The following is a 24,995-nucleotide window of genomic DNA, read 5'->3' as shown; positions in this document are numbered from 1 at the left end:
TTATTTTTTTGGTTATTTAAAAACTAATTTTCAAATCATCAAAACATACACTAATTTATGATAAACTAATTTTCATTACAATGTATAGCGCTTCTTGATTTTTGTGTGTTAATCACATTCCTGGAGTCAATGCTAACAGTTTTTGTTGTTTTTGCTGCATCATTGTTAATTTTGCGGCACTATACCGTAATAGAGTTTTAACAAACCACTATTCTTCTGTGATATGCGATTTAGTACGTACAAAGTGTTGTCAAACAGAGGATATTGCTATAGCCCTGTAGCATAGCTAAATTTGATCAAACTGCTATTTTCTCAGATTCTTGGTTGACTTCATTGATGTGTCCACCATACGCATTTAAGACTATAGCTAGATGATCCTTTTTTTTTTTTTTTTTTTGAATGGCAAATACAGTATATTAGATAAGAATGATGCAAGAGTACAAAATGAAGTATATTTATATATTAAGGAAGTGACTGTAGTGTGTTTTATTTTCAGAAACTTCTCATATGCTCATCTAGAAATCGAAAAGGTGGTTGTTGTTGATAAGAAGAGCTTGAGTATGAAACAGGATTTGAAGATCACTTGTCTTCTGATTTGGCTCTTATACGATATTTTAATTGCAGGCTGCTTAATTTCTTTAATCTGCACCCTCAGGTAACATTTTTTGATTTAGGGGTGTAGCTCTTTTATTTGTATTTTCTGAATTTGAAGGAGCAATGTACGCTATAAAGTTTGGAGTTAATGAGAAAACTGTAAAATTATAACTCCAAACGGTGGTATTAGTGTATGAGATCTTATTCGACTGTTAGCTATGATTTGGATTGTTACTTTATATGTTTTGAGTCCACATTTCTAAGTCCAATCTGAATGAGTTCTACAACTTCATTGGTTTTGTCTGAGTTATACATCTGAAAAGTCCAATGTAATCAATGTAATACTGTCATTGTTTGGTACCATAGTCCGGGGATTGCGGAATTCAATATTATTACCGTGGTAGTATATAGGTTTTCATTCTCTGCACAGTACGGTATGTTTGTGATTCCATGTGGTAGGTAGATGTAAGCATGTTATACTTGGTTGAAAATGTATTGATGACAATAAAAAATTATATGAGATTTATTTGAATTGAAAATGTTGTTAATGATATTGATTTCATCACTTTAATTTTTTTGTTTTTGCTTTTTGTCAACAGAGCTTTCATCAACTTCCAATGAAATGGAGCTGTCACTGAACAAGAAAGTTGCTAACGAGACTGAGCAAGTTCAGAGCTTTTCATCATCTGAAACTCTCTGTCATCCCATGAATCTGACTGGCTGGATAACCAAGAATGTGAAAGCACATGGCAGAAAGAATGTACACCATTGTCTGATTGTGTGAGTAATAATGTAGAAAGAGGCAAGCAGACGGAATCACTGTCCATTTGTATTCAACGAAATGTTATTAATACACCGGTACATAAGATCTCCACTCCACATTCTGTTAGCCGCGTTGAAAGCCCTGATTATTGTCTCTTGTACGGATGGTTTGATGACACACACCTGCACAGTCAGCACCTGAGAGATTGTTGCTCGGTTCTGATGTTAAGCTTCAGAAAATGACTGCCCAAAAGTCTGGGTCGTGTTTTAAGCCTGCAAAAAGAGTGCTTAACTTTACACTCACAGAAGGCGGTGATGATTTGGATGATAGAGTATACATGTCTAAACCTAGCAGAGGATGTTCTGAGGACTTCAAATCTTTTGATTCTGTTTCCCCACCTCAGGAGGTATGTGCCTGCTATCTTATTACTCTATTTTGTACCTTTCAATTTATGCTTGCTGGAGAGCTTGCAAAGAAAGCAATTTATTTTCCTGACATTTAGTAGTTCATGTTAAATTCTAACTAGTAAGTGGGGCACTCATCATATATTCATGCATGAAAAAAAGGAGCTTTAGAGATTGTTATAAGATAATGAACATATTGGGTTAGAAACATGTCGAAGATTTAGAGTAAAACATTGAGGATGGTTATACAAAAACAGAAACGTTTTTATTTACAACACACTTATAATATCATAGTTAAGTCGATATCTTAGATTGGCTGTGTGAAATAGTTTGTTTAATAGGTTTTATAGTGGAGATGGTTTAAATTTTTATAATACTCCTTTCTTTCTAGATTGACGAAAAGAAAGGGAATACTATTCTCCCGTGTTCTCACTTATTAAAATCTCTTGTTTATTCACAGTTCACAAGAATATGCTTGTGCTGTGTTTATAATTGTTCATACTTAAGCATATTCTTGATATCTAATATCCCTTACTTCCACACTTTGCATCTGATCAACATTATTTTCCTTAAATTTTTTTCTCGTGAAAGTAATCGATTTCTTGTTAATTGGTTTCTTGATGCAGGTGGATGAGAGCCTTAGTCATTCTTTTCAGAAAATCAATGTAGATCAACATTGTTTGGATGCATCGGATAACAATCCTTCATCATCGGTGGAACTGGTTAATGTTATTGACTCTATATTTGACTCTGTCAAAAGAACTTCAATCACAAAAGAGGAGCTCTTGCAAAAGATAATGATGAACTGTTTAGATTTTGTCGAGATTAGTACGTTCTAATTCTATTACTATAAAGCAGATGATTTCTTAGTAATAAACAACATAGCTAACTAATCTTAATCTTGTTCTCCCAATAGGAGAAGCTGAAGAACAGATTGAGATTTTGGAAAAGACTGTGCCAGACTGGCTTTGCAAGAAGGTGGTTTCTTCTGGAGACACTATGTACTGGTGGGTCTCTTTCTTTTTTTCACTGATTAAACCTTTGTTCTTTTAGAGTATCAGTCTCTTTTAGGGACGTGAAAATTTCAGTCCAACTTAAAACATGAAATTCCAGCCTTCTTTGGATATAATGGAATAGCAGAACATTTGATGTTATTGGTTAGTGTTGTTGTGAGCCAAAGTCCCTTGGCGTTTACTTCAAACTAGTTATTTATTAATTCTCTTTATGTTCTCACGCTTCTAGTTTATTAAACATGTTATATTTGCAGTGTCAAGAATGTATTAGATTTGGACTCAATTCGATTGCGGCTTCTCAGCAGTGTGACCAAAGGAGATTAGTGAAAGGCTTTTGTTGAATGATATAAATTGTTGGTGATGCTCTGCATTACATGGTAATTGTGGGTTGAATTTTTGCACTTATTGTTTTAGTTACAACAACCAGCTATAGTGAACATCTTGGCTGGCACACAAGGGATTGTAAGAACCGGTTTTATAAATTGTTCTTAAGCTTTTTAGTTCCACATATTGTATTCTCTGTCTCAGTTTCCTTTTTGGTTACTTTCTGTCTCACAGTTTGTGAAACGCTTATTTCACACAGATTAATGAATATTATAAATGAAAAACGGGATAGTAATTTTTTTAAGCGAATGGTAATTTTATTAAATTAACGTTACTTATTATTGGTGTATTAATACTATTAATATATAAAATGAAAGATATGAGTAGACTTATATTGATTTCCTTATGATAGTGTGCATAATGCACGAGTTACCTAACTATATAATTTTTAGAGTACAAAAATAGAAATAATGTGTTGAAAAGTAGTGAAAAATATTGAATTTCAACTTTTTAAAAGTTTAAAAGTTGATTAAAGAGTTACGCTGCTACCTAATAAGGAAGGTAGGAAGTAAATACAATCAATCGTCTACTTTTAATGCAAATAGTTGCTAAATAGACCTTTTAATTTAACTCCCGACTGAATCATAATTCTTGATCGATTGTTTTTTGTGGCTAAAATTTGATTGAGTCATAATTTTGGATCTACTTTTTTCAACAAGATGAATAAATTTGAGGAGTCTATTGAACAATCATCATGATTGTGTTTATTGTGGTTGATTTAGATTTAGTATATGAATTAGTCCCTAATTTGCTAAAATTAGATGAGTGAACTAAACAAATATTTTTCTTTCTATCTATTTGATTTAGAAATTGTTTACGAGACTTGATAAAACATATAATGTGACTAAACAAATTATGTAATTGTTTAGAAACAATAATGAATACATTAACACACACATTTTATACATCTGCATGATATCTGGTAAATCCCGTATAAAAATGTGATTAACCAATTTAGTAAATGATTGATTCAACAATTCACAGTATCACGATATATGAAAAAAAATAAGTATCTCATAGCGTAATGATATTTAGGGTGCGTTTGTTTAAGTTTTTTTTAGAAAAAAAAATCTATTTTTTGTGTAAAAAAATCACTTTTGTTATTTTTAAGTGTTTGTTTAAGATTTTTAGAAAAATCATTTTGTCAAAAAAATCTATTTTGACTTTAAAATGAAAAACTATTAAGATTAGTTTTTCTCAAAATCCATTTTTTCAAAAACAAAGGTAACACATGAACTAGTTAAAAATCTTTTTTTTTTTTTAAAAAAAATCACTTTTTTGTGTAGTTGACAAACAAATAGCTTTAGATTTTTTTAAAATCTCTAAAAAAAAATCTCTAAATTCTTGGAACACAAAATCTATTTTTTTAAAACTAAAACAAACACACCCTTAAACCATCTTTTGGTAATAATCTTTGGTACATTTGTTAATTTCTCTCCTTATTGGACTAAATTAGAGAAAGAAAAAAAAAGGACAGAGAAAGTAAGGAAATAACAAATAAAAAAAAAAAAACAAATGTATGAGAGAGAGAATTATGTTACTTAAAAGTACCAAGCGCGTCCCAGCAGTTTAACATTTTTGTTTATACGGGAAACTTCGAGGAAATGGCCTCCACTGACAAGGTAGTCCCACTTTCATGACTTTAGATACTCCAAAGTCTTTGAAGTCCTCCACACTCTACATTTCATATTCTTGCTAGCTCAATTTTCTCAAACAACTGTTCTTTCATCTGAATCTACGGAATACTAATATTCATCAAACCACTTTCATTCACTCATCATGGCTCCCCTTACAGTCACAAATCAATTCACGTATGATGTTTTTCTCAGCTTTCGAGGTGAGGATACTCGCTATGGTTTCACTGGCAATCTGAAGAAAGCTCTTGATGACAAAGGAGTAAAAACTTTCATGGATGAAAAGGATCTTCAAAAAGGTGAAGAAATCACACCATCACTTCTCAAAGCAATTGAAGACTCCAACATGGCCATAGTTGTCCTCTCTGAGAATTATGCTTCTTCATCATTTTGCTTACAAGAACTTTCAAAGATTCTTGATTCCATCAACAATAAGGGTCGGTGTGTCCATCCGGTATTTTATAAGGTAGATCCTTCTGATGTACGAAAGTTGAGAAATAGTTATGGAAAAGCAATGGCTAAACATGAGGGTCGGTGGTTCTGGCCAGTATCCAACCCTAACGTGGATAAATGGAAGGCTTCTCTTCACCAAGTTGCTAATTTGTCTGGCTCTCATTACAAAGGGTATGTATATTCCTATCTTTTGATATTCATTTCATTTGTCAAGTAAAATAGTTCAGATGAATTGAGTATAAGACTTATTAAAAAAAAATAGTTCAGCCAAAGTTGAATTAAACTCAATTCATCAATAACCTTACCAATAAGACTATTTTTTACCAATAAGACTATTTTTTAATTTTTGAGGAAAATTGAGGAAAATTATAATTCATTTGTCGTGATGATGTATTTTTTATTTGATGAATTGAGTATAAGACTATTTTTTATTCAACCATGCATATATTATGATTATGTATTAACCTTACCAACTGAATTAAACTTACAGTGGACAGATAAATTATTTACCAAAGTTGTCTTCTTGTCTAAAAAAAAGTATATGTAATCTTTACCACCTACACCAACTGTTAGAATAAAAAAATATTAGTTTTATTTGATTGGTAAGAGTAATTACCCAAAAAAAAAAGTAAAGAGATTTTTTTTCTTACACAAAATAGTAAAGGGAATGTAACAAAAAAATAGTAAAGGAAACGATAAGCAGTTAAACAATACATTTTTTATTAAAAAAATATACGATAATTATATCTCTCAATTCATTTTTCAAAACCTTAAATGATAAACAAAACAAATGATAATTTTAGTTATAATAAATAGACTTACGAGCACTTTTCACCCTCCATATATCATAATTGTGTTTTCAGCCTCTTATATTTTTGAGCATTTTGAACCCTTAAGAACTTTCCTTCTTTATGACTTTGTAGTCTCTCTCTCAATTTTCCTCCAAATATTGAAATATATTTTGTGGTGATATGATTTATTGATGTGACACTCAACTTATGATTTTTCTTAAAATTAAAAAATAAAACTAAAACAAAATGCCAAAATGTTTGGCACCCTAATTAAAAGTTTGATTCACTCTTGAGTGTACAAGCTGATTTTTGGCATTTTTTTAATTTAAAGAGAAGTCACAGATTATGAGTTGAGTGTTACGTCAATAAAATATGTTACATCAACGTAAATTTTGGGAGAGAAACTACCAAATTATGGGGAAAACATAAGCGGACAAAGTTCCTAAAAAAAGTGGGGGCTAAAAGCATACAATCGTGATAAGTGGAGTGCGAAAAACACAATTAAGCCTAATACATGATTAGTGTTAAAAACATAAACATATGCTCTTAAGTGACCTCTTTTCTCTTACTGGATAGGGATGAGTATGAATGTGACTTTATTAAGAAGATTGTTGATCAAATCTTAAGAAATATAAAACCTATTGTCTTACATGCTGGTGATTACCTAGTTGGACTGGAGCACCAAAAACAATACTTGACTTCGCTTTTGAATATTGGGTCTGATGATACTATCCACATGGTCGGGATCCATGGGATCGGTGGAATAGGGAAAACTACTCTCGCTCTTGAAGTTTATAATTCAATCGTCCATCAATTTCAATGTTCCTGTTTTTTAGAAAAAGTCAGAAAAAATTTTGACAAAAATGGGTTGATATATCTCCAAAAGATCCTTCTGTCAGAAATTTTTGGAGAGAGGAACAAGGAGATAACAAGTGTTGGACAAGGAATTTCAATATTAAAAAAAATGCTTCCACAAAAAAAAGTTCTTTTACTTCTAGACGATGTTGACAAGGACGAGCAATTAAAGGCTATTGCTGGAAGTTCCGATTGGTTTGGTCTAGGGAGTAGAGTCATCATCACGACCCGAGACAAAAGGTTGCTAACATATCATGGTGTTGAAAAAATATACGAGGTGAAGGGATTGAACGATGAAGATGCTTTTGACTTGGTGGGATGGAAAGCTCTAAAAAACAACTATAGTCCAATCTATAAAGATGTTTTATTAGAACAAAAGTATGGAAGAGAATTGAATGTTGACGAATTGCGTAGGCTGAGAGATTTGAAGAATGACAAAGATTTTTCAGATTATGCGAATGTTTTAAAACGTGTCGTAGCATATGCTTCCGGCCTTTCACTTGCTTTAGAAATCATAGGTTCTCACCTTTTTGATAAGACAATAAAACAATGTAAAGATGCACTGGATCGTTACGAAAGGGTTCCTGATAAAAAGATCCAAACGACACTAGCATTGAGCTTTGATGCTTTGGAGAAAGAAGACCAATTTGTTTTTCTAGACATTGCTTGTTGTCTCAAAGGATGTAATTTGACAAGAGTCGAAGAAATACTTCATGCTCATCATGGTGCTAACATGAAACACCACATTAATGTGTTAGTGGAAAAATCTCTTATAAAAATAAGTAAGTTTGGTGTTGTGACATTACATGATTTGATAGAGGATATGGGAAAAGAAATTGTTAGACAAGAATCACCTCAAGATCCTGGAGAACGCACTAGGTTATGGGCCTATGAAGATCTAAAGAAAGTTTTTAAGGAAGATACGGTGAGTCATAATGATATGGATGGTTTGACTTTTCATCTTTTAACTTTCATTAATGTTACTAATACTCATATCACTCTTCTGGCCTTATGAATTATTAATTGTCACCGTATCTATCATAATTTTTTTATCTTTACATGAGTATAATTTATATGTATCGTCAATGTAATTTTTTTTTGGGTCATGTTAACTTGCGCCCTTAGGACACAAGATAAGAAACTCTAAAATAGAAACATTTCCTCAAATTTTGTGCATTCTATCTATTATAAATTCAAAAGTTAAATTAAATGCACACATTCCAACAAAAAATTACTATATTGTGTTCCTTATCTTGTGCCTTGAGGGCACAAGTTAACATTTCCTTTTTTTTTTACACATATTTAATGATGTGTGACTACATTGGTTAATGAATTAAAAATTGATGAATGGTTTAACACAAGGTTTAATGGTGTTAGATCAACAGTCGAAAACAACTTTGCATATACAACTAATCATAACATTTAGAATTGCTACATCAATCAATAATGTGACAATCTGAATGTTTTGATTGATTGTATGTGCAAAGTTGTTTTGGATTGTCGACCCTCTACCATTAAACTCTTTAACATATTTCATTAATTGATGTGATGATGCATAATTGAATACATGTGTAAAGTTCTAAAACTTAAAATTTTGATAATATTTAATACTACCTCTGTCCCTAATTATAAGACCCTTTTGAGAATTTTTCTTGTCTCTTTTTATAAGACCCCTTTGCTATTTCCAACTACATTAATTATTTCTTTACATACATGCCCCTATTTATTATACATCTTTTTCTTCAATCAACAATAAATAACATGTTGAAAACATAAACCAACTCTCTCTCGTAAAGGATATAATTGTAAAAACAATAGCAATTACAAACATATTTAATACAAATATCCACTATCTTAATTCCCGTTATTTTTTCAAAAGGGTCCTATAATTGGTGACGGAGGTAGTAACATTATCAACTCTATTTTCGATGCGAACGGGCCGATTGCATAAAAAATATATTTAAATACGTGGTATAAAGTTCTACAATATATTGGGTTGATCTGTCCTTTTTTGTTTATAGGGAACAAGTAAAATTGAAATCATACATTTCCAATTGGACCGTTCGATTGAAGAAAAATCAGAAGATTGGGATGGAAAAGCTTTCAAGAAGATGAAAAATCTCAGAACACTAATTTTTAGTACTCCTGTTTGTTTTTCTGAAACTTCTGAACATATTCCAAATAGTTTACGAGTGCTGGAATATTCCAATCGCAATCGCAATTATTACCATAGCCGTGGATCAAATCTATTTGAGTGGGACGGCTTTCTCAAAAAGGCAAGTGTAGCCTATTCATATCTATTTTCCTATATTAATATATCCGGTTTAATATTATTCATTAATTACTTATTTATTTTCATTTTTTTTTTGCAGAAGTTTGAGAATATGAAAGTTTTAAATTATGATTGCGATACACTATTAACAAGAATGCCTGATATCTCTAATCTCCCTAATTTAGAACAATTTTCAATTCAAGATTGTCCTAGTTTAATTACAATTGATGAATCTGTTGGCTTTTTGAGTAAACTTAAAATCTTGAGATTTATAGGTTGCAATAACCTCCAGAGTGTTCCACCACTCAATTCAGCTTCACTGGTAGAACTCAATCTTTCACACTGTCATAGTCTAGAAAGTTTTCCTCCCGTGGTGAGTGGATTTCTTGGAGAACTTAAAATCTTGAGGGTTATAGGTTGTAGCAAAATCAGACTTATTCCATCTCTCATGTTACCTTCTCTAGAAGAACTCGATCTTTTAGATTGTACTAGTCTTGACAATTTTTCACATATGGTGTTTGGTGATAAGCTTAAAACCATGAGTTTTAGAGGTTGCAACGAGTTAAGGAGTATTCCACCTTTCAAGTTGGATTCACTTGAAAAACTTTACCTATCACATTGTCGCAATCTCGTGAGCATTTCACCTCTCAAGTTGGATTCACTAGAAAAACTTTACCTATTATTTTGTCCCAATCTCGTGAGTATATCACCTCTCAAGTTGGATTCACTAGAAAAACTTGTCCTTTCAAATTGTTACAAGCTCGAGAGCTTTCCAAGCGTGGTGGATGGGTTTCTTGGAAAACTTAAAACCCTGTTTGTTCGAAATTGTCACAATCTTAGGAGTATTCCAGCTCTCAAGTTGGATTCACTTGAAAAACTTGACCTATCACATTGTCGCAATCTCGTGAGCATTTCACCTCTCAAGTTGGATTCACTAGAAAAACTTTACCTTTCAAGTTGTTATAAGCTCGAGAGCTTTCCAAGTGTGGTGGATGGGTTTCTTGGAAAACTTAAAATCCTATTTGTTAAACGTTGTCACAATCTCAGGAGTATTCCAGGTCTCAAGTTGGATTCACTTGAAAAACTTCACCTATCACATTGTCACAATCTCGTGAGTATTTCACCTCTCAAGTTGGATTCACTAGAAAAACTTGTCCTTTCAAATTGTTATAAGCTCGAGTGCTTTCCAGGCGTGGTGGATGGGTTGTTGGATAAACTTAAAACCTTGTTTGTTAAAAATTGTCACAATCTTAGGAGTATTCCAGCTCTCAAGTTGGATTCACTTGAAAAACTTGACCTATCACATTGTCCCAATCTTGTGAGTATTCCATCTCTCAAGTTGGATTCACTAGAAACACTTGACCTTTCAGATTGTTATAAGCTCGAGAGCTTTCCAAGTGTGGTGGATGGGTTTCTTGGAAAACTTAAAACCCTATTTGTTAAAAGTTGTCACAATCTCACGAGTATTCCAGCTCTCAAGTTGGATTCACTTGAAAAACTTCACCTATCACATTGTCACAATCTCGTGAGTATTTCACCTCTCAAGTTGGATTCACTAGAAAAACTTGTCCTTTCAAATTGTTATAAGCTCGAGTGCTTTCCAGGCGTGGAGGATGGGTTGTTGGATAAACTTAAAACCTTGTTTGTTAAAAATTGTCACAATCTTAGGAGTATTCCAGCTCTCAAGTTGGATTCACTTGAAAAACTTGACCTATCACATTGTCCCAATCTTGTGAGTATTCCATCTCTCAAGTATGACTGCTGAAAAAGAATTGATTTCATCACTTTAATTTTGAAAAAATAATTGGTCCATGAGCACATAAGACCTCCCCTCCACATTCTGTTAGCCGTGTTGAAAGCTCTGATTTGAAAATTGTCTCTTGTTCGGATTGTTTGATGACAAACATACCTGCACAGTCAGCACCTGAGAGATTGTTACATGGTTCTGATGTTAAGCTTCAGAAAATGACTGCCCAAAAGTCTGTATCGTGTTTTAAGCCTGCAAAAAGAGTGCTCAACTTTACACTCACAGAAGGCAGTGATGATTTGGACAATAGAGGATGTTCTGAGGACTGGAAATCTTTTGGTTCTGTTTCCCTACCTCAGCAGGTATGCCATCTTGTTTTGGTCTCAATTTTGGATTTATTCTAAAAATCATACTTTGATATTCATTTATTCTATATTGCATTTTGCCAAAACAAAAAAGTATATCCTTGCCGGAGAACTTGCAAAGAAAACATGTTTTTCCCGACATATTAGTAGTTCATGTTAAATTCTAACTAATTAGTACGACAGTCATCAATCATATATTCATGCATAAAAAAGTTGAACTTTGGAGATGGTTATAAGATATAACTTATAAGATAGATATTGGGTGAGAAACATGTTGATTTTGAGTGAAACATCGGGGATAGTTATAATGAAAACATTAATGTTTTTATTCACAACACATTTATAAAATCACAGTTTAGTTGATATATTAAATTGTGTGCATCAGATAGGGTGTTCAATGGGTATAAGAATATAGCTAGGTTCATACTTAGCATATCTTTGATATCTAATATCCCGTACTTTCACATTTTGCATCTGATAAAATTTATTTTCGTTAAAACTTTTTATCATAAAAGCAATTTTTCTCTCGTGGAAGAATTGCTTTTGTGTAAATTGGTATTTCTATGCAGGTAGAGGAGAACCTTGGTCATTCTTTTCAGAAAATCAACGTAGATCAACATTGTTTGGTTGCATCGGATAACAATCCTTCATCATTGGTGGAACTGGTTAATGTGATTGACTCTATATTTGACTCTGTCAAAAGAACTTCAATCACAAGAGGAGCTCTTGCAAAAGGTAATTGTAAACTGTTTAGATTTTGTCGAGATTAGCAGTAAACAATGTTACTATGTACCTGTGGGTCTTTTTTATGGATGTAAATTTGAGTCTGACTTAACATGAAATTGCAGCCTTCTTTGGACTATGAAATGTCACTGATTCATTCAAAGGTGAATCAGTGAGTAATTCTAAATTTATTCATGGATATAATGGAACTGCAGAACTTACTAGTTTGAATGAATATCAAACTTTTGATGGCATTAGTTAGTGATGTTGTTAGCCTAAATCTTACGGCATTTACTTGTACCATCTGCAGCGTCAAGAATGTGTTAAATTTGGACTTGTTCAGTCAAGGGTGACCAAAGGAGATGAGTGAAGTGTTTTTGTTGAATGATAACGAATGTTAATTGCGGTGTTGCAAATGATAGTTGGTAATGCTATGCATTGAATGACAACAATTGTTTTGTTGGATCTTTGCACTCATGTACAGCCAAGTGTGAAAAGTGCATACTCTACATATGATATGTAGTGTTATTCCTCTTTCTTTTTTACTTGTCAATTTTGTAATACAAATTTGTTTCTATTTGCAAGTCTTTTTTGAAATTCAATGCAATATAGACTGTTGTTTTGTTAATAATACCTTCAGTATGCATTTAGGTCCACGTAATATACCAACAATTATTAACGATACTAATATTAAGGGGAGGTGAGTGTAATTTACCCTAATATTAATCGTTGAACAATATGCTTCCATTTTTATATACAAAGTGATTCCAAGCCTAAACTGCCATAGGACAAATATGCATAATATGAATAACATTCCACTCTAGACATAAGCAATATGAGAGACGATTTATCTATTTTGAAAAATTCAATTTTGATACTCACTGATTCACCTTTAAATGAACGCGACAAGTTCAGGGAGGAAGTAGCAATAACCGATAACTTTATCCATGCATCGCAATTCTATCGTACAAAAGCCATGTAGGTTTTGCACCTTACACACAACATTTCCAATCTACTGCATCTACAGGCTCATCCATTTTTATTGTAGGTCATCTGCATCTGATTCTTTTATCCTTATCCTTCTGAGTGCAATTTTCAAAAATCAATATGCTCAATCCAATGATGTCTTGCAACTCCATTGCCATCTCTGGTGAAGTCATGCTGTTTGGAGTTAGAGTTCCATGAAGAAGAGTGTCTGCATGAAGAATATCTCGCAATACGATCAATGTCAATAACGACAGTAGCAAAGACGTTCTCGAAGCCGGTTATGTATTAGCCGACAACTCTGTTCCTCATAACTCTGGCATACCGCAAGCGTTAGCCAGGTTCAAATTCGATCGATCTTTCAGATCGATTAACTGTAGGATATGAGAGATTTGGTATCTATGATAGTAATGAGCTGTCTTTCACATTGTTTCTAGATTTTAACTTCCAAGATGAAAATGATGGAGCAGGTGAATAACTTCATAAGCAATTAAAAACTGCAGGCATATCTTCAGATTTTAGTGTGTTTATCTAGATTTTTGTAATAAATTAAGGTGTAAATTCCTGTTTAAATGACAAATATAAGATTTGTTTTGTCCTTCACTAAATTATTAGATTATTTTTATTCCTGATAATGGCAGCATGACAATCTGCAATCTTCTTCAATCATGCAAGGTTTCTTTCTACTTCAATTTTCTATCATTCTGCATTTTTATCTCTACTATCAACACATGTTTCTCAAGCACTTCGTATGTGCTTAATATGTTTTGTTATTGGGTATGTTGTCTCATTAAAATTTAGAGTGAAGATGTAATTCGATCCTTCACAATTTTCTCACGGCTCAATTTAGTCTCGACAAAAAATAATACAAAAGTAATTCACAACATTTTCATATCTGGGAAAACTTAGTCTCTGTCGTAATGAGTCAAAGACCAATTTGTCCTCCGAATAAACTGGATTTAATCTTTGGTAGGGATTAAATTGGACGTGAGAAATTGTGAGGGATCAAATTGGGTCATTACTCTAAAATTTGAAAATCTCGCAGGTTGGATGGAAAAAAAAAATCTCATTTCTTAGAAACATTCTTAAATCATTCTCAAAATTTGATACAAAAAATAATGTGTTGCAACTTGCAAGTCCTATATATGCAATGTGTCATCTATGTTAGAGAATGCAGGGCCATTGGTTTCCAATTAATGTGGTGGTGGTAGTACCAATCCTCTTGGAATTGTCCTTGGTAATAGAAATTTCAGAGAAAGGACTCGCCACTCTTGAAAACTTAGTAGTGACTTCCATGGGAAACAAAGCAACAGAGAATAGCTCAAAGATGCCAAAATGCATATGTTGGGTCTCATGAAAATTTGAAAATATCACAGGTTGGATGATCACCATTTTTAATGATTATGTGAACCTATTTGAAGGTAATGCATTTTCAACCATGTATTCTCCACCAAATTCTGCTCACCTTAATTGTCATTGCATATTTGAATATTATTCTTTTTAGAAGTATATTATGAAACTAGAAAAACTGAATCTTATTATTGAATAGATCAAAGAGTACAAGAGTATTTATACTAAAATGCAGTTACACCATAACATACAATGGTGCTGCAGTAGCGTATGATACAAGAAACTGGACTAACTAGCTTGCTTAGATCCTAAGGTATCCTTATTATTATTATTATCATGTAATAGCCCCCCACATGTTAGAGGTTGGTATAAATCTAAAAACCCTAACTTGGATAAGAGGAGAGTAAAAGGCTGAGGCAATAAGGATTTGGTGAAGAAATCAGCAAGTTAATTTTGGGATGAAACTGGCAAAAGCTTCATGACCCCATATTGAAGTTTCTCTCTAACAAGGTGACAATCAATCTCCAAGTGTTTGGTGCGCTCATGAAAAACTGGGTTAGCAGCTATATGGAGTGCACTCTGATTGTCACAAAACAAAACAGGAAGCTTGGAGCATTGAACATGAAGATCCTTGAGGAGATAAAGAATCCATTGAAGCTCACATGTTGCTGATGCTAGGGAACGATACTCAGCTTCAGAAGAGGATCTTGAGACAATGGTTTGTTTCTTGGTTCTCCATGATATCAAAGAGGAACCTATGAAGAAACATTGGCCAGAAATGGAACGTCTGCTATCCATGCAACCAGCCCAGTCAGCATCTGAAAAACCTTGAAGGTGAAGAGAAGAGTTCCTGGGAAAGAATAAACCTTTGCCTGGGCATCCCTTAAGATATTTGAGAACTCTCAGACCTGCATGATGATGGGATTGGGTAGGTTTAGATAGAAACTGACTTAACTGCTGTGTTATGAAGATAATGTCTGGCCTGGTGGAATTTATTAGAGCACTCTTCCAACCAATCTTCTATAAGAAGGTATGTCTTCATATGGCGGAGAAGAATCATTATTAAGCTTTAAAGATGCATCAGAAGGTGTGGAGACAGGTTTGGAGCTGATTGCATGTGAATCAGATAGCAAATCTAAGCAATATTTCCTTTGGCATAGTGAAATACCTTGCTTAGAGTGAGCAACTTCAAGACCAAGAAAATACTTCAATTGTCCCAAATCTTTGATCTTGAAAGAAGCATGCAGAATGGATTTGATATGTTGAAATTCAGTAAGAGAGTTGCCTGCCAATATGATGTCATCCACATAAACTAGTAAAACTGTGAAGGAAGAATCAGTCTTTTTGGTAAAAAGAGAATGATCTACAGATGCTTGAGTGTAATTTTGTTGAAGCAGGATTGAAGTTAATTTCTCATACCACTTTCTACTGGCTTGCTTTAATCCATATAAGGATTTGAGTAATTTGCAAACTTGATTTGGTCTAGAAGATGTGACACCAGGAGGAAGCATCATATAAACATCTTCTTGTAACTCTCCATGAAGAAAAGCATTGTTGACATCTAATTGATGAAGATGCCAATTGTGTATGGAGGCCAAAGCAATCACAAGCCTGATAGTGGTCATTTTGGCAACTGGAGAATAAGTATCAAAATAGTCAAGGCCTTCAATTTGAGTGTAACCCTTTGCAACCAATCTAGCCTTGTACCTTTCAACTGAACCATCAGCATGATACTTAATTTTATAAATCCATCTGCAACCAATAGGTTTGATGTGATCTGGCAAATCAACAATCTTCCAGGTACCAGTTTGCTCAAGAGCTGACAATTCAACTTGCATGGCTTTATTCCAAAATTCAAGCTTGCTTGCCTCAGCATAGGTTTTAGGTTCAGTGTGTGAATGTAAAGACATGACAAAATGAGAATGAGAGTTAGATAAATTTGCATGAGACAAATAATTGGAAATAGGATATGGAGAAATATGCAAATGGTTACAGACATAGTCTTGCAGATAGGCAGGTGCATTTCTAGTTCTAGTTGAGTGTCTGGGTGAAGGAGGTGTATCTGGAGATGGAACAGGTGATGAAGGAATGTTAGGGGATGGATCAGGTGAACAAGAAGAAGGTGAAAGAGGAGGGGATGATGAAGGGTAATCATCATCATCAACAATGGGAGGTGGTGATATGGTTTCTACATGATCAGAAGTGGAAATGGGAGATACAGAAGAGGAAAAATACTCCCATTGAGTAGTGATAGAGTCTTTATTTGATGGATAAGGTAGATAATGTTCATGAAAAACAACATGTCTTGAAACAAAGACTTCTCTAGTATGAATATCCAGGAGAAGGAAGCCTTTATAACCTGACTTATAGCCCAAGAAAATAGTTTTCCTGACTCTAGCTTGAAGTTTGGTTCTATAAGATTGAAGGGAAGATGCATGACAAAGGCAACCAAAAACTTTAAAGGTATTGATGTCAGGTAGTTGTTGATAAAGCATATAATATGGAGACTGACCTTGAAGTAAAGGAGTGGGCACTCTATTAATAAGGAACACAGCATGCAATAAAGCATATGACCAATAAGAAGCAGGAAGTTTTGACTGATACAAAAGGGCTCTTCCTACATTCAAAATATGTTGGTGTTTTCTTTCTACCCTACCATTCTGTTGAGGGGTCTCCACACAAGATCTTTGGTGTAAAATACCATGGGATTCATAAAATGAAGGAATGGAGAATTCAGGTCCATTGTCAGATCTAATACATTTAGGAGTGACATTAAATTGGTTTTGGATCATAGTAATGAATGATTTAACATGATGAGACACTTCAGATTTATTTTTGAGCAAAATTATCCACAAAAATCTACTATGATCATCAACAATAGTGAGGAAATATTTGTGACCATGTATAGATGAAACTGATAAGGGTCCCCAAATATCTAAATGTAATAGTTCAAAGTTAAAGGAAGCATTAGAGGTACTTAATGAAAAAGGTAAATGCCTTTGTTTAGCAAATTGACAAATATCACACACAGAGTTTTTATTATCTGAAACAATATCTGAATACAAGGAAGACATCATATTCAATCTCTGATGAGAAAGATGTCCAAGTCTAAAGTGCCAAATGGCTTTATTAGGAATGATAGTACTAGGGTTACAAGAAACAGATGAAGCTAAACTAGCTTGCACTTTATTAGCAGAAACAGATGAGGCAAGAAACTTGTATAAGTCATCCTGCTGACTAGCCAAACCAATCATCTTCAGGGATTTGGAGTCCTGTATGATGCATTGGTCAGGTGAGAATTTAAAGAAACAAGACAATGATTCACACACTTTGGCTACAGACATGAGATTGAGTCTAAATGAAGAAGAATATAAAACATTTGTAAGATAAAAGTGAGGACTGAATTGAATATTGCCAGAGTGAGTGACTGTGACAACAGATCCATTAGGTAAAGTGACATTTGTAGGAGGAATAGCATGATATGAACTAAACAAATGCAAATTACAACATATGTGCTCATTAGCACCAGAGTCAATTAACCAATATGAATCAGATAAAAGAGGAGAAGTGGTATTGATTATACCTGCAGAAGTGTTTGAAGAGGGAACAACATAGCTGGAGGAAACTTGGGGAGAGGCACTGATATTGTTGACAATGCTAGAAGTGGAAGTTGAGGCTGAGGGAAGCAAGTTTGCTTGTTGCAATAAAGCTACAAGTTGATCCACCTTCTCTTGAGACAAACCAGATACACCAGCAGAAGTATTGACTTCAGATACATCACTAGAAGAGGCATTGACCTGTGAATTCTGCTTATTCACATTGGGAAATCCATGCTTCTGATAACAATAATCAACAGTATGATTGGTTTTGTTGCAGAAAGTACAATGTCTGGGAGGCTTATTGTAACCACCTTTACCACGCCCCTGAGACTTTCTGGCATCAAAAGCATTAATAGAGACACTGCTATCATCAAGAGTCACCATAGCAGGCACAGAAGCATTATTGCTCTCTTCTTGAACAACCAATGAAAACACTTTGTTCAGTGTAGGAAGAGGATCAAGTAAAAGAACTTGAGTCTTAACCACTGAAAATTGTTCATTGAGACCAGTGAGAAATTGAATAATCTGGTCTTCAACCCTATAGGTCTTAGGTAACTTCACAGCATCACACTTGCAAGCAAAAGGGCAATGACATGCAGGAAGAGGCCTATGTGAGTGCAATTCTTCCCACAAAGCTTTCATCTCTGTGAAATAATCCAATACAGACTTGTTACCTTGCTTCAATGTGTGGAGTGAAGTTCTCAATTAAGCAATGCGAATTCTATCAACTTTGGAGAAACGTTCTTTCAAATCTTCCCAAACCTCAAAAGCACTGTCATGAAAGACAAGTGTTTGTGCAATTGAGTCTGAAACCGAGTTGATGAGCCATGAATGAACGAGATGATTGCAACGTTCCCAAGCATTGCGGTTCAGATCATCTTGATCAGGTTCAGGTAAGGTTCCATTGATCAAAGGAAGCTTGTTCTTAGCACCTAAAGCACGTTGCATAGAACGACTCCATGAAAGGTAATTAGAACCATTGAACTTTGGTAAAACCACAACAGAATTTGGTCCTTCGCTTGGATGAACAAAATAAGCGGATTCAAAATCCGGTTGTTGATGCTGATTGTTGTTGCGAACCATAGTGAAACAGAGTAATAGAAAATTGAACGAAAAAGGAGGAAGACGAAGATGCTTCAATGGCGAAACAACGAATCAAGAAAACAGAGTGAAATCAACTCAAGGAGGAAGAAGAACAAGAAGCTTCTTCACAGGAAATTGTTATACCCTAATTTTGGACCTAAAAATACTAACTCAATTCTTCTTTTCTTGCATTTCAAGTCATTTGAACTGTCTCTGAGCAATTACATCTTTCTCTGCATTTTATTTCAATGTTATTTGCAAAATTCATGAAAAAGGGTATTTTAGTCATTTCCTATGTTAAAATTTCTTTCAGTCTTTTAAAGTTTGTTTGAGTCCTTTCAAATAGTTTGAATAAGTCCTTATTCCATTTCATGTCAAAATCCATTTCAAAAATTGCATTTGAAGTCATTTTGAGTCAGTTTAGCCCCTAGGGGCGTTTTAGTCATTTCCAGTGTTAAAACCCTGTTTAAACTCTTAAAATTGTCTTTGAGTCTTTTAATTCGCTTGTATAAACTCTTGCTTTAATCCCTTGTTAAAAAATCATTTTAAAATTGCATTTGAGTCGTTTCGAGTCATTTTAGTCCCTAGGGGCATTTTGGTCATTTCGCATAAAATTTCTGATTCATTTTAATCTGCTTTGTTGCTTTTAATCGTCTCGCTTTACGTTAATTTTTCAATTTACTTTTTCAAATTCAATTTTAGTCTTAATTTTCATTTTGGTCCTTATACTTTTGTTATTTGCATTTTAATCCTTTTTTAAGTTTGTTAAAGTCAAAGTCAAAGTTTGTTACAAGTCCAAGTACACATGGCATTGTTTCATTGGTCCAAGCATTCCCACATCACCTATAAATAGGTCAAAGTCATGGTGAAGGTTCATACACACTAATCATTTTTTTCTTTCACCAATTATTTTCAATCATTTTCACAAAATACACAAAAAAAGTTCATAATTATTTCCTCTCTATTTTCCCTCTCTTCTAACAACTTTCTCTCTCCTCTAACTAACTTCCACCATAGCCAAAAGCTTCAACAACTTCCACAACTAACACTTCCTCCACCCTAACCAACTTTCCACCACCACTTCCTCCACCCTAACCAACTTTCAAACCACCACAATCTCCACCATAACAACTTTCAACCACCACACAAAAAATTCCATAGCCAAAACCTTCATCATCACCTTCAACTAACAACAATCATCATCACCATAATCCATCACAATTTTCCCACAAATCATAACACAAATTCATCACCAATTCACAAATCAATCCAAAAACAAACAAACAACACTCACAAATTCCAAATCGGTGCCGAAGAACAACGTTCACTGTTCATGCATCACTGTTCACGCAAATTCACTGTTCACGCGTCACTGTTCACGCGAATTCACTATTCACGCAGAAGAAGAAAAATCACGAAATCAAAGCGGAACCATTTTCATTCAAATCTGAACCGTTTTCAGCTGAGGTAGCGAGGTGCAGATCGAAGCAAAGAAGAGGAAGAAGCAAACGAATCGAAGCCAGAGAAGCGGGACGCGGATCCGTTCGTGTTCTTCCTTTTGGTAATTTCTTTTCATAAGTTCCTTCTTAGATCTAGGTTCAACGGTTGATTATTTGTGAAAATTAATTGCATATTTGAAAAGAGGAGGAGAAGAGGAGTATTTTGATGTAAAATTTTCAAAAAAAAATAAAAAAAAAACTCCGACGCGGCGGCTCTCCGGCCGACCACCGCATCGGAGCAGCTCTGGCCACCTCTCTTCATGTTCTCCGTTTTGCTGGTTCTAGAGAGAAGTCAGACTCTCTCTCTCTAAGAACCAAGTAGTGAGATGTTTTTTTTATGTGAAGTGTTTTTTTTTTTTTTGTGTAAAGCATTTTATACTCCTTCTTCCTAAACCGGTTCGGTTTGGTTTAACCCATGGATCCTGACCCGGTCCCCAGAGTCCAAACCGACCCAACCTTTTGCTGGATTTGCTAAGCCCAACTGCTTGTATTCTCATGTGTTTTCTGTGGCTGTTTGCACCTCCCAGTGCTGCTGTCTGTACCCCTGCCATGCCTATAACTTCTTGAAAAAATTCTATAAAAATTCCTACATGTTTCTTTTTTTTTTTTTTGTGATCCTTTTATGATATTAGTTGTGTTGGAAAATTGATAAAAAAAAATAGTATGGTGTTTTCTTGCTTTAATTGTGAGACTTTATGTAAAAAACCTATGAAAATTGTATGATTTCAATTCCAATTCTTGATGGATGTTTTTGATTCATGATATGTGATTTTTGTGAAGGTTTTGCTGCTGTTTGAATGTGTTTTTGCTGTATGTGTGTGTATCGTGCCTAGTTGCTCGCTTTGCAAGATTTGTTTGTGTCACGACCCAAAAACACACATCGTGACCGGCGCACGAACTAGAACATTCTAGCCCGGCAAGCCTATTGATTCATTTTGACATCTATAAAATAAAAACAATTCCAATTCGAACTTTATTTAAAAAAAAAAAAAATATTCACTGAAATTTCGACAGAGTTTCCTCTATATTTTCAACATTTCCAAGATATAAATCCTGTTTTAAAAACCTGTTCTATCAGCCAAAATCTCCCGATAACATCTTTATTTTTCATACTAATAACTTTAATCATAAACATAATCATCATAATCCATAATAATCATAAACATATCTCCAATATATCGTATTCTGGTATAGCTTATACTTTGACATACTTATCTGGGTATGTCTCTGATCCTTTTCTAAAAACAACTAGTTTCGGCTAGCTAAGCCGGAGTTCCATAACTAAAATTTCTCAATTTCCATCGTTTGGTAAAATGCCCATAGATATTGCTTCGTAGCTAATTCATTCTAAACATAACTTTCATATTAATATGTGTATGCTATGTTAGTATTCATGTTGGAGGGTCCTTAGAATTTTTCCTTGGTTCCATAATTGAATATATATATATATATATATATATATATATATATATATATATATATATATTTTTATATCATTAATTATACATTTCATTTCGTTACTATGAGCCGTACCTCATAGGCTACATTATCTCTCGTTGTAGCAAACGGATTACTATGACTCGTACGTCATAGGCTACATTATCTCTCGTTGTAGCAAACGGTTTACTATGACCCGTACGTCATAGGCTACATTATCTCTCGTTGTAGCAAACGGATTACTATGACCCGTACGTCATAGGCTACATTATCTCTCGTTGTAGCAAACGGTTTACTATGACCCGTACGTCATAGGCTACATTATCTCTCGTTGTAGCAAACGGAGTTTTTCTCAATATTCTCTTTTCTTTCTTTCTTTTCCTATGAGCATGTTACTCATAAGTTGCATTTCAAATTTTCTTTCAAATCTTCACTATAATAACATCAATTGTCTTGATAGAATTTCCCTCCAACATTTATACTAGCATAAACATACTTATTAACATAAAAGAAATTTTAAGTTACACTAATAAGGATATCTAATTCATAAATACTCATCCTACTATCTCATATTTATTCCGATTCAAATGCACGAACACGCTGCTCCAAGATCGAAAATGCAAGAACAAATTCGTCAAACTCTAAAGTCATATTGTACTAAACCATCATGGCATCATATTCTATCTAAATATTACCAAAATCATAATCTACATCCACCACTTAATAAAATATATCTCAAAACTCATAACTCCAACAAGAATACAAATACAAAGTAAATTTCTAGCTCCCATTATAAACCAGTATATACCAAGGCTCTAATTAAGTCAATACTCATCCTTTTCATAACAAAATAACATGCCTAAACAAGCTCTCTACTTTCAATCCAAATTTCACGCATTATTGTCGAATATAAACTAAATCAATATTTCTTTACACCGATTCAATACTTAATTTCAAAATAATTTAGTTCCAACCTTACATCAACATAAACTATGATTTTTTTTAAACATATAATAGGATAAAATAAGGCTCAAACAGCAACTAAGTCTCATACATCTATTGAAGCCTTACTAGGAAGCTTAAAATCATCAATTTAACCAAAAACAACATGCTGAATTTGTGGCTTTCTTCAAAAATCCGAAAATAAATGTAAACATTCCAAAAAATAAAATTTTGAGAAGTGGTAGAAGATAGAACTCACCAAGAGGAAGGAAAAGAAATGAAATGGTCAAATATTTCATTTTCCAAAAGTTCCTTGAGCTTATTCCTTCATGGATACTTCCAAAATCAAGCTTACAAGTGGATTTCCATGAATTGAAATGAAAATGAAGATTTGGAAAGAGTATGGGAGAGGGGCGGTTCACTATAAATTGGAGGAAGAGAGAAGTTTTGTAGTATAATTCTTGGTCAAATCTCTACATAGCACTTCCTTAAAACATGTCTTAGATGATTCCATGGTGGATTATTGAATTTTGGTGTGGCTTGGTTGGTGGGGTGAGGACCGAAATTTTGAAGAGAGGAGGAGAAGAGGAAAATGTTCTAGAGTGATAAGGAAGGATGTGGAACATGAGGAAAAAAAAAATCTAGCCTTGGCCCATTAAAAGAAAATATTGAATCCCAAGTTTACCATTTTACCCTTGGATAAAAAATATCTCATGGAGGAGATATTACATTCTACCCCCCTTAAGAAAATTTCGTCCTCGAAATTTTAGGAATTTAATTGCTAATAAGCATAAACAATTTCTCTATAGTTTCAACTTTAGATTCGAACATACGTCCATTACGAACTGATTCTTTCTGACTGACTAATTTAAACTGTATAGGTACCAGCCACCACGCTTCCGCTGCGCCACTCTGATTTATTTCTTCACACCTTACATCATACTCCTTATACTGCGTCTTCTGTTAAGGTTTCATTCATCTCCCAGACATTTGTTCTAACTGTCATATACTAGTCTGAGTTGATCAAGCTCAGCCAGATATGACATTTGGAATAAATATCTGGAACCCAAAAGTCACACTACATCTTATTGAATTCCATTGACCCAAGGCACGATTTGAATCGACCTGCTCTGATACCAACTTTGTCACGACCCAAAAACACACATCGTGACCGGCGCACGAACTAGAACATTCTAGCCCGGCAAGCCTATTGATTCATTTTGACATCTATAAAATAAAAACAATTCCAATTCGAACTTTATTTAAAAAAAAAAAAAATATTCACTGAAATTTCGACAGAGTTTCCTCTATATTTTCAACATTTCCAAGATATAAATCCTGTTTTAAAAACCTGTTCTATCAGCCAAAATCTCCCGATAACATCTTTATTTTTCATACTAATAACTTTAATCATAAACATAATCATCATAATCCATAATAATCATAAACATATCTCCAATATATCGTATTCTGGTATAGCTTATACTTTGACATACTTATCTGGGTATGTCTCTGATCCTTTTCTAAAAACAACTAGTTTCGGCTAGCTAAGCCGGAGTTCCATAACTAAAATTTCTCAATTTCCATCGTTTGGTAAAATGCCCATAGATATTGCTTCGTAGCTAATTCATTCTAAACATAACTTTCATATTAATATGTGTATGCTATGTTAGTATTCATGTTGGAGGGTCCTTAGAATTTTTCCTTGGTTCCATAATTGAATATATATATATATATATATATATATATATATATATATATATATTTTTTTATATCATTAATTATACATTTCATTTCGTTACTATGAGCCGTACCTCATAGGCTACATTATCTCTCGTTGTAGCAAACGGATTACTATGACCCGTACGTCATAGGCTACATTATCTCTCGTTGTAGCAAACGGTTTACTATGACCCGTACGTCATAGGCTACATTATCTCTCGTTGTAGCAAACGGTTTACTATGACTCGTACGTCATAGGCTACATTATCTCTCGTTGTAGCAAACGGATTACTATGACCCGTACGTCATAGGCTACATTATCTCTCGTTGTAGCAAACGGTTTACTATGTAGCAAACGGTTTACTATGACCCGTACGTCAT

The 24,995-nt window shown here is 33.9% G+C and overlaps 2 protein-coding genes and 1 pseudogene across 4 annotated transcripts; 2 read left to right on the top strand and 1 right to left on the bottom strand.

Moving 5' to 3' along the window:
• The first annotated feature begins 1,216 nt into the window (after positions 1–1,216).
• On the top strand, positions 1,217–3,280 carry LOC146917702 (uncharacterized; annotated as a pseudogene). Its single transcript, XR_015016679.1, has 4 exons — positions 1,217–1,763; positions 2,388–2,589; positions 2,678–2,768; positions 3,029–3,280. The product of XR_015016679.1 is annotated as an uncharacterized LOC146917702 (transcript).
• Positions 3,281–4,830: 1,550 nt separating this feature from the next.
• On the top strand, positions 4,831–12,622 carry LOC146917701 (TMV resistance protein N-like). Of its 2 annotated transcripts, none has more exons than XM_085719514.1 (6): positions 4,831–5,416; positions 6,613–7,816; positions 8,913–9,167; positions 9,264–11,272; positions 11,845–12,010; positions 12,309–12,622. In XM_085719514.1, the coding sequence occupies exons 1-4, from the start codon at positions 4,938–4,940 to the stop codon at positions 10,926–10,928; spliced, it is 3,603 nt and encodes a 1,200-aa protein (XP_085575640.1). In that variant the 5' UTR covers positions 4,831–4,937; the 3' UTR covers positions 10,929–11,272; positions 11,845–12,010; positions 12,309–12,622. The 2 variants fall into 2 exon arrangements, with proteins under 2 accessions (XP_085575640.1, XP_085575638.1); XM_085719512.1 differs by having other exon boundaries at positions 11,791–12,010.
• A 6,014-nt stretch (positions 12,623–18,636) lies between these two features.
• Positions 18,637–19,014, bottom strand: LOC146917700 (uncharacterized). Its single transcript, XM_085721917.1, has one exon. The coding sequence runs from the start codon at positions 19,012–19,014 to the stop codon at positions 18,637–18,639; it is 378 nt and encodes a 125-aa protein (XP_085578043.1).
• Between the last annotated feature and the right edge of the window lie 5,981 nt (positions 19,015–24,995).

Source organism: Medicago sativa, chromosome 6 (genome assembly GCF_051527215.1).
Source record: "Medicago sativa cultivar Bolivia chromosome 6, Bolivia_mono, whole genome shotgun sequence".
Taxonomy (NCBI): Eukaryota; Viridiplantae; Streptophyta; class Magnoliopsida; order Fabales; family Fabaceae; genus Medicago; species Medicago sativa.
The sequence above is the reverse complement of the archived record's forward strand: the minus strand, read 5'-3'. Positions and strand labels throughout refer to the sequence as shown.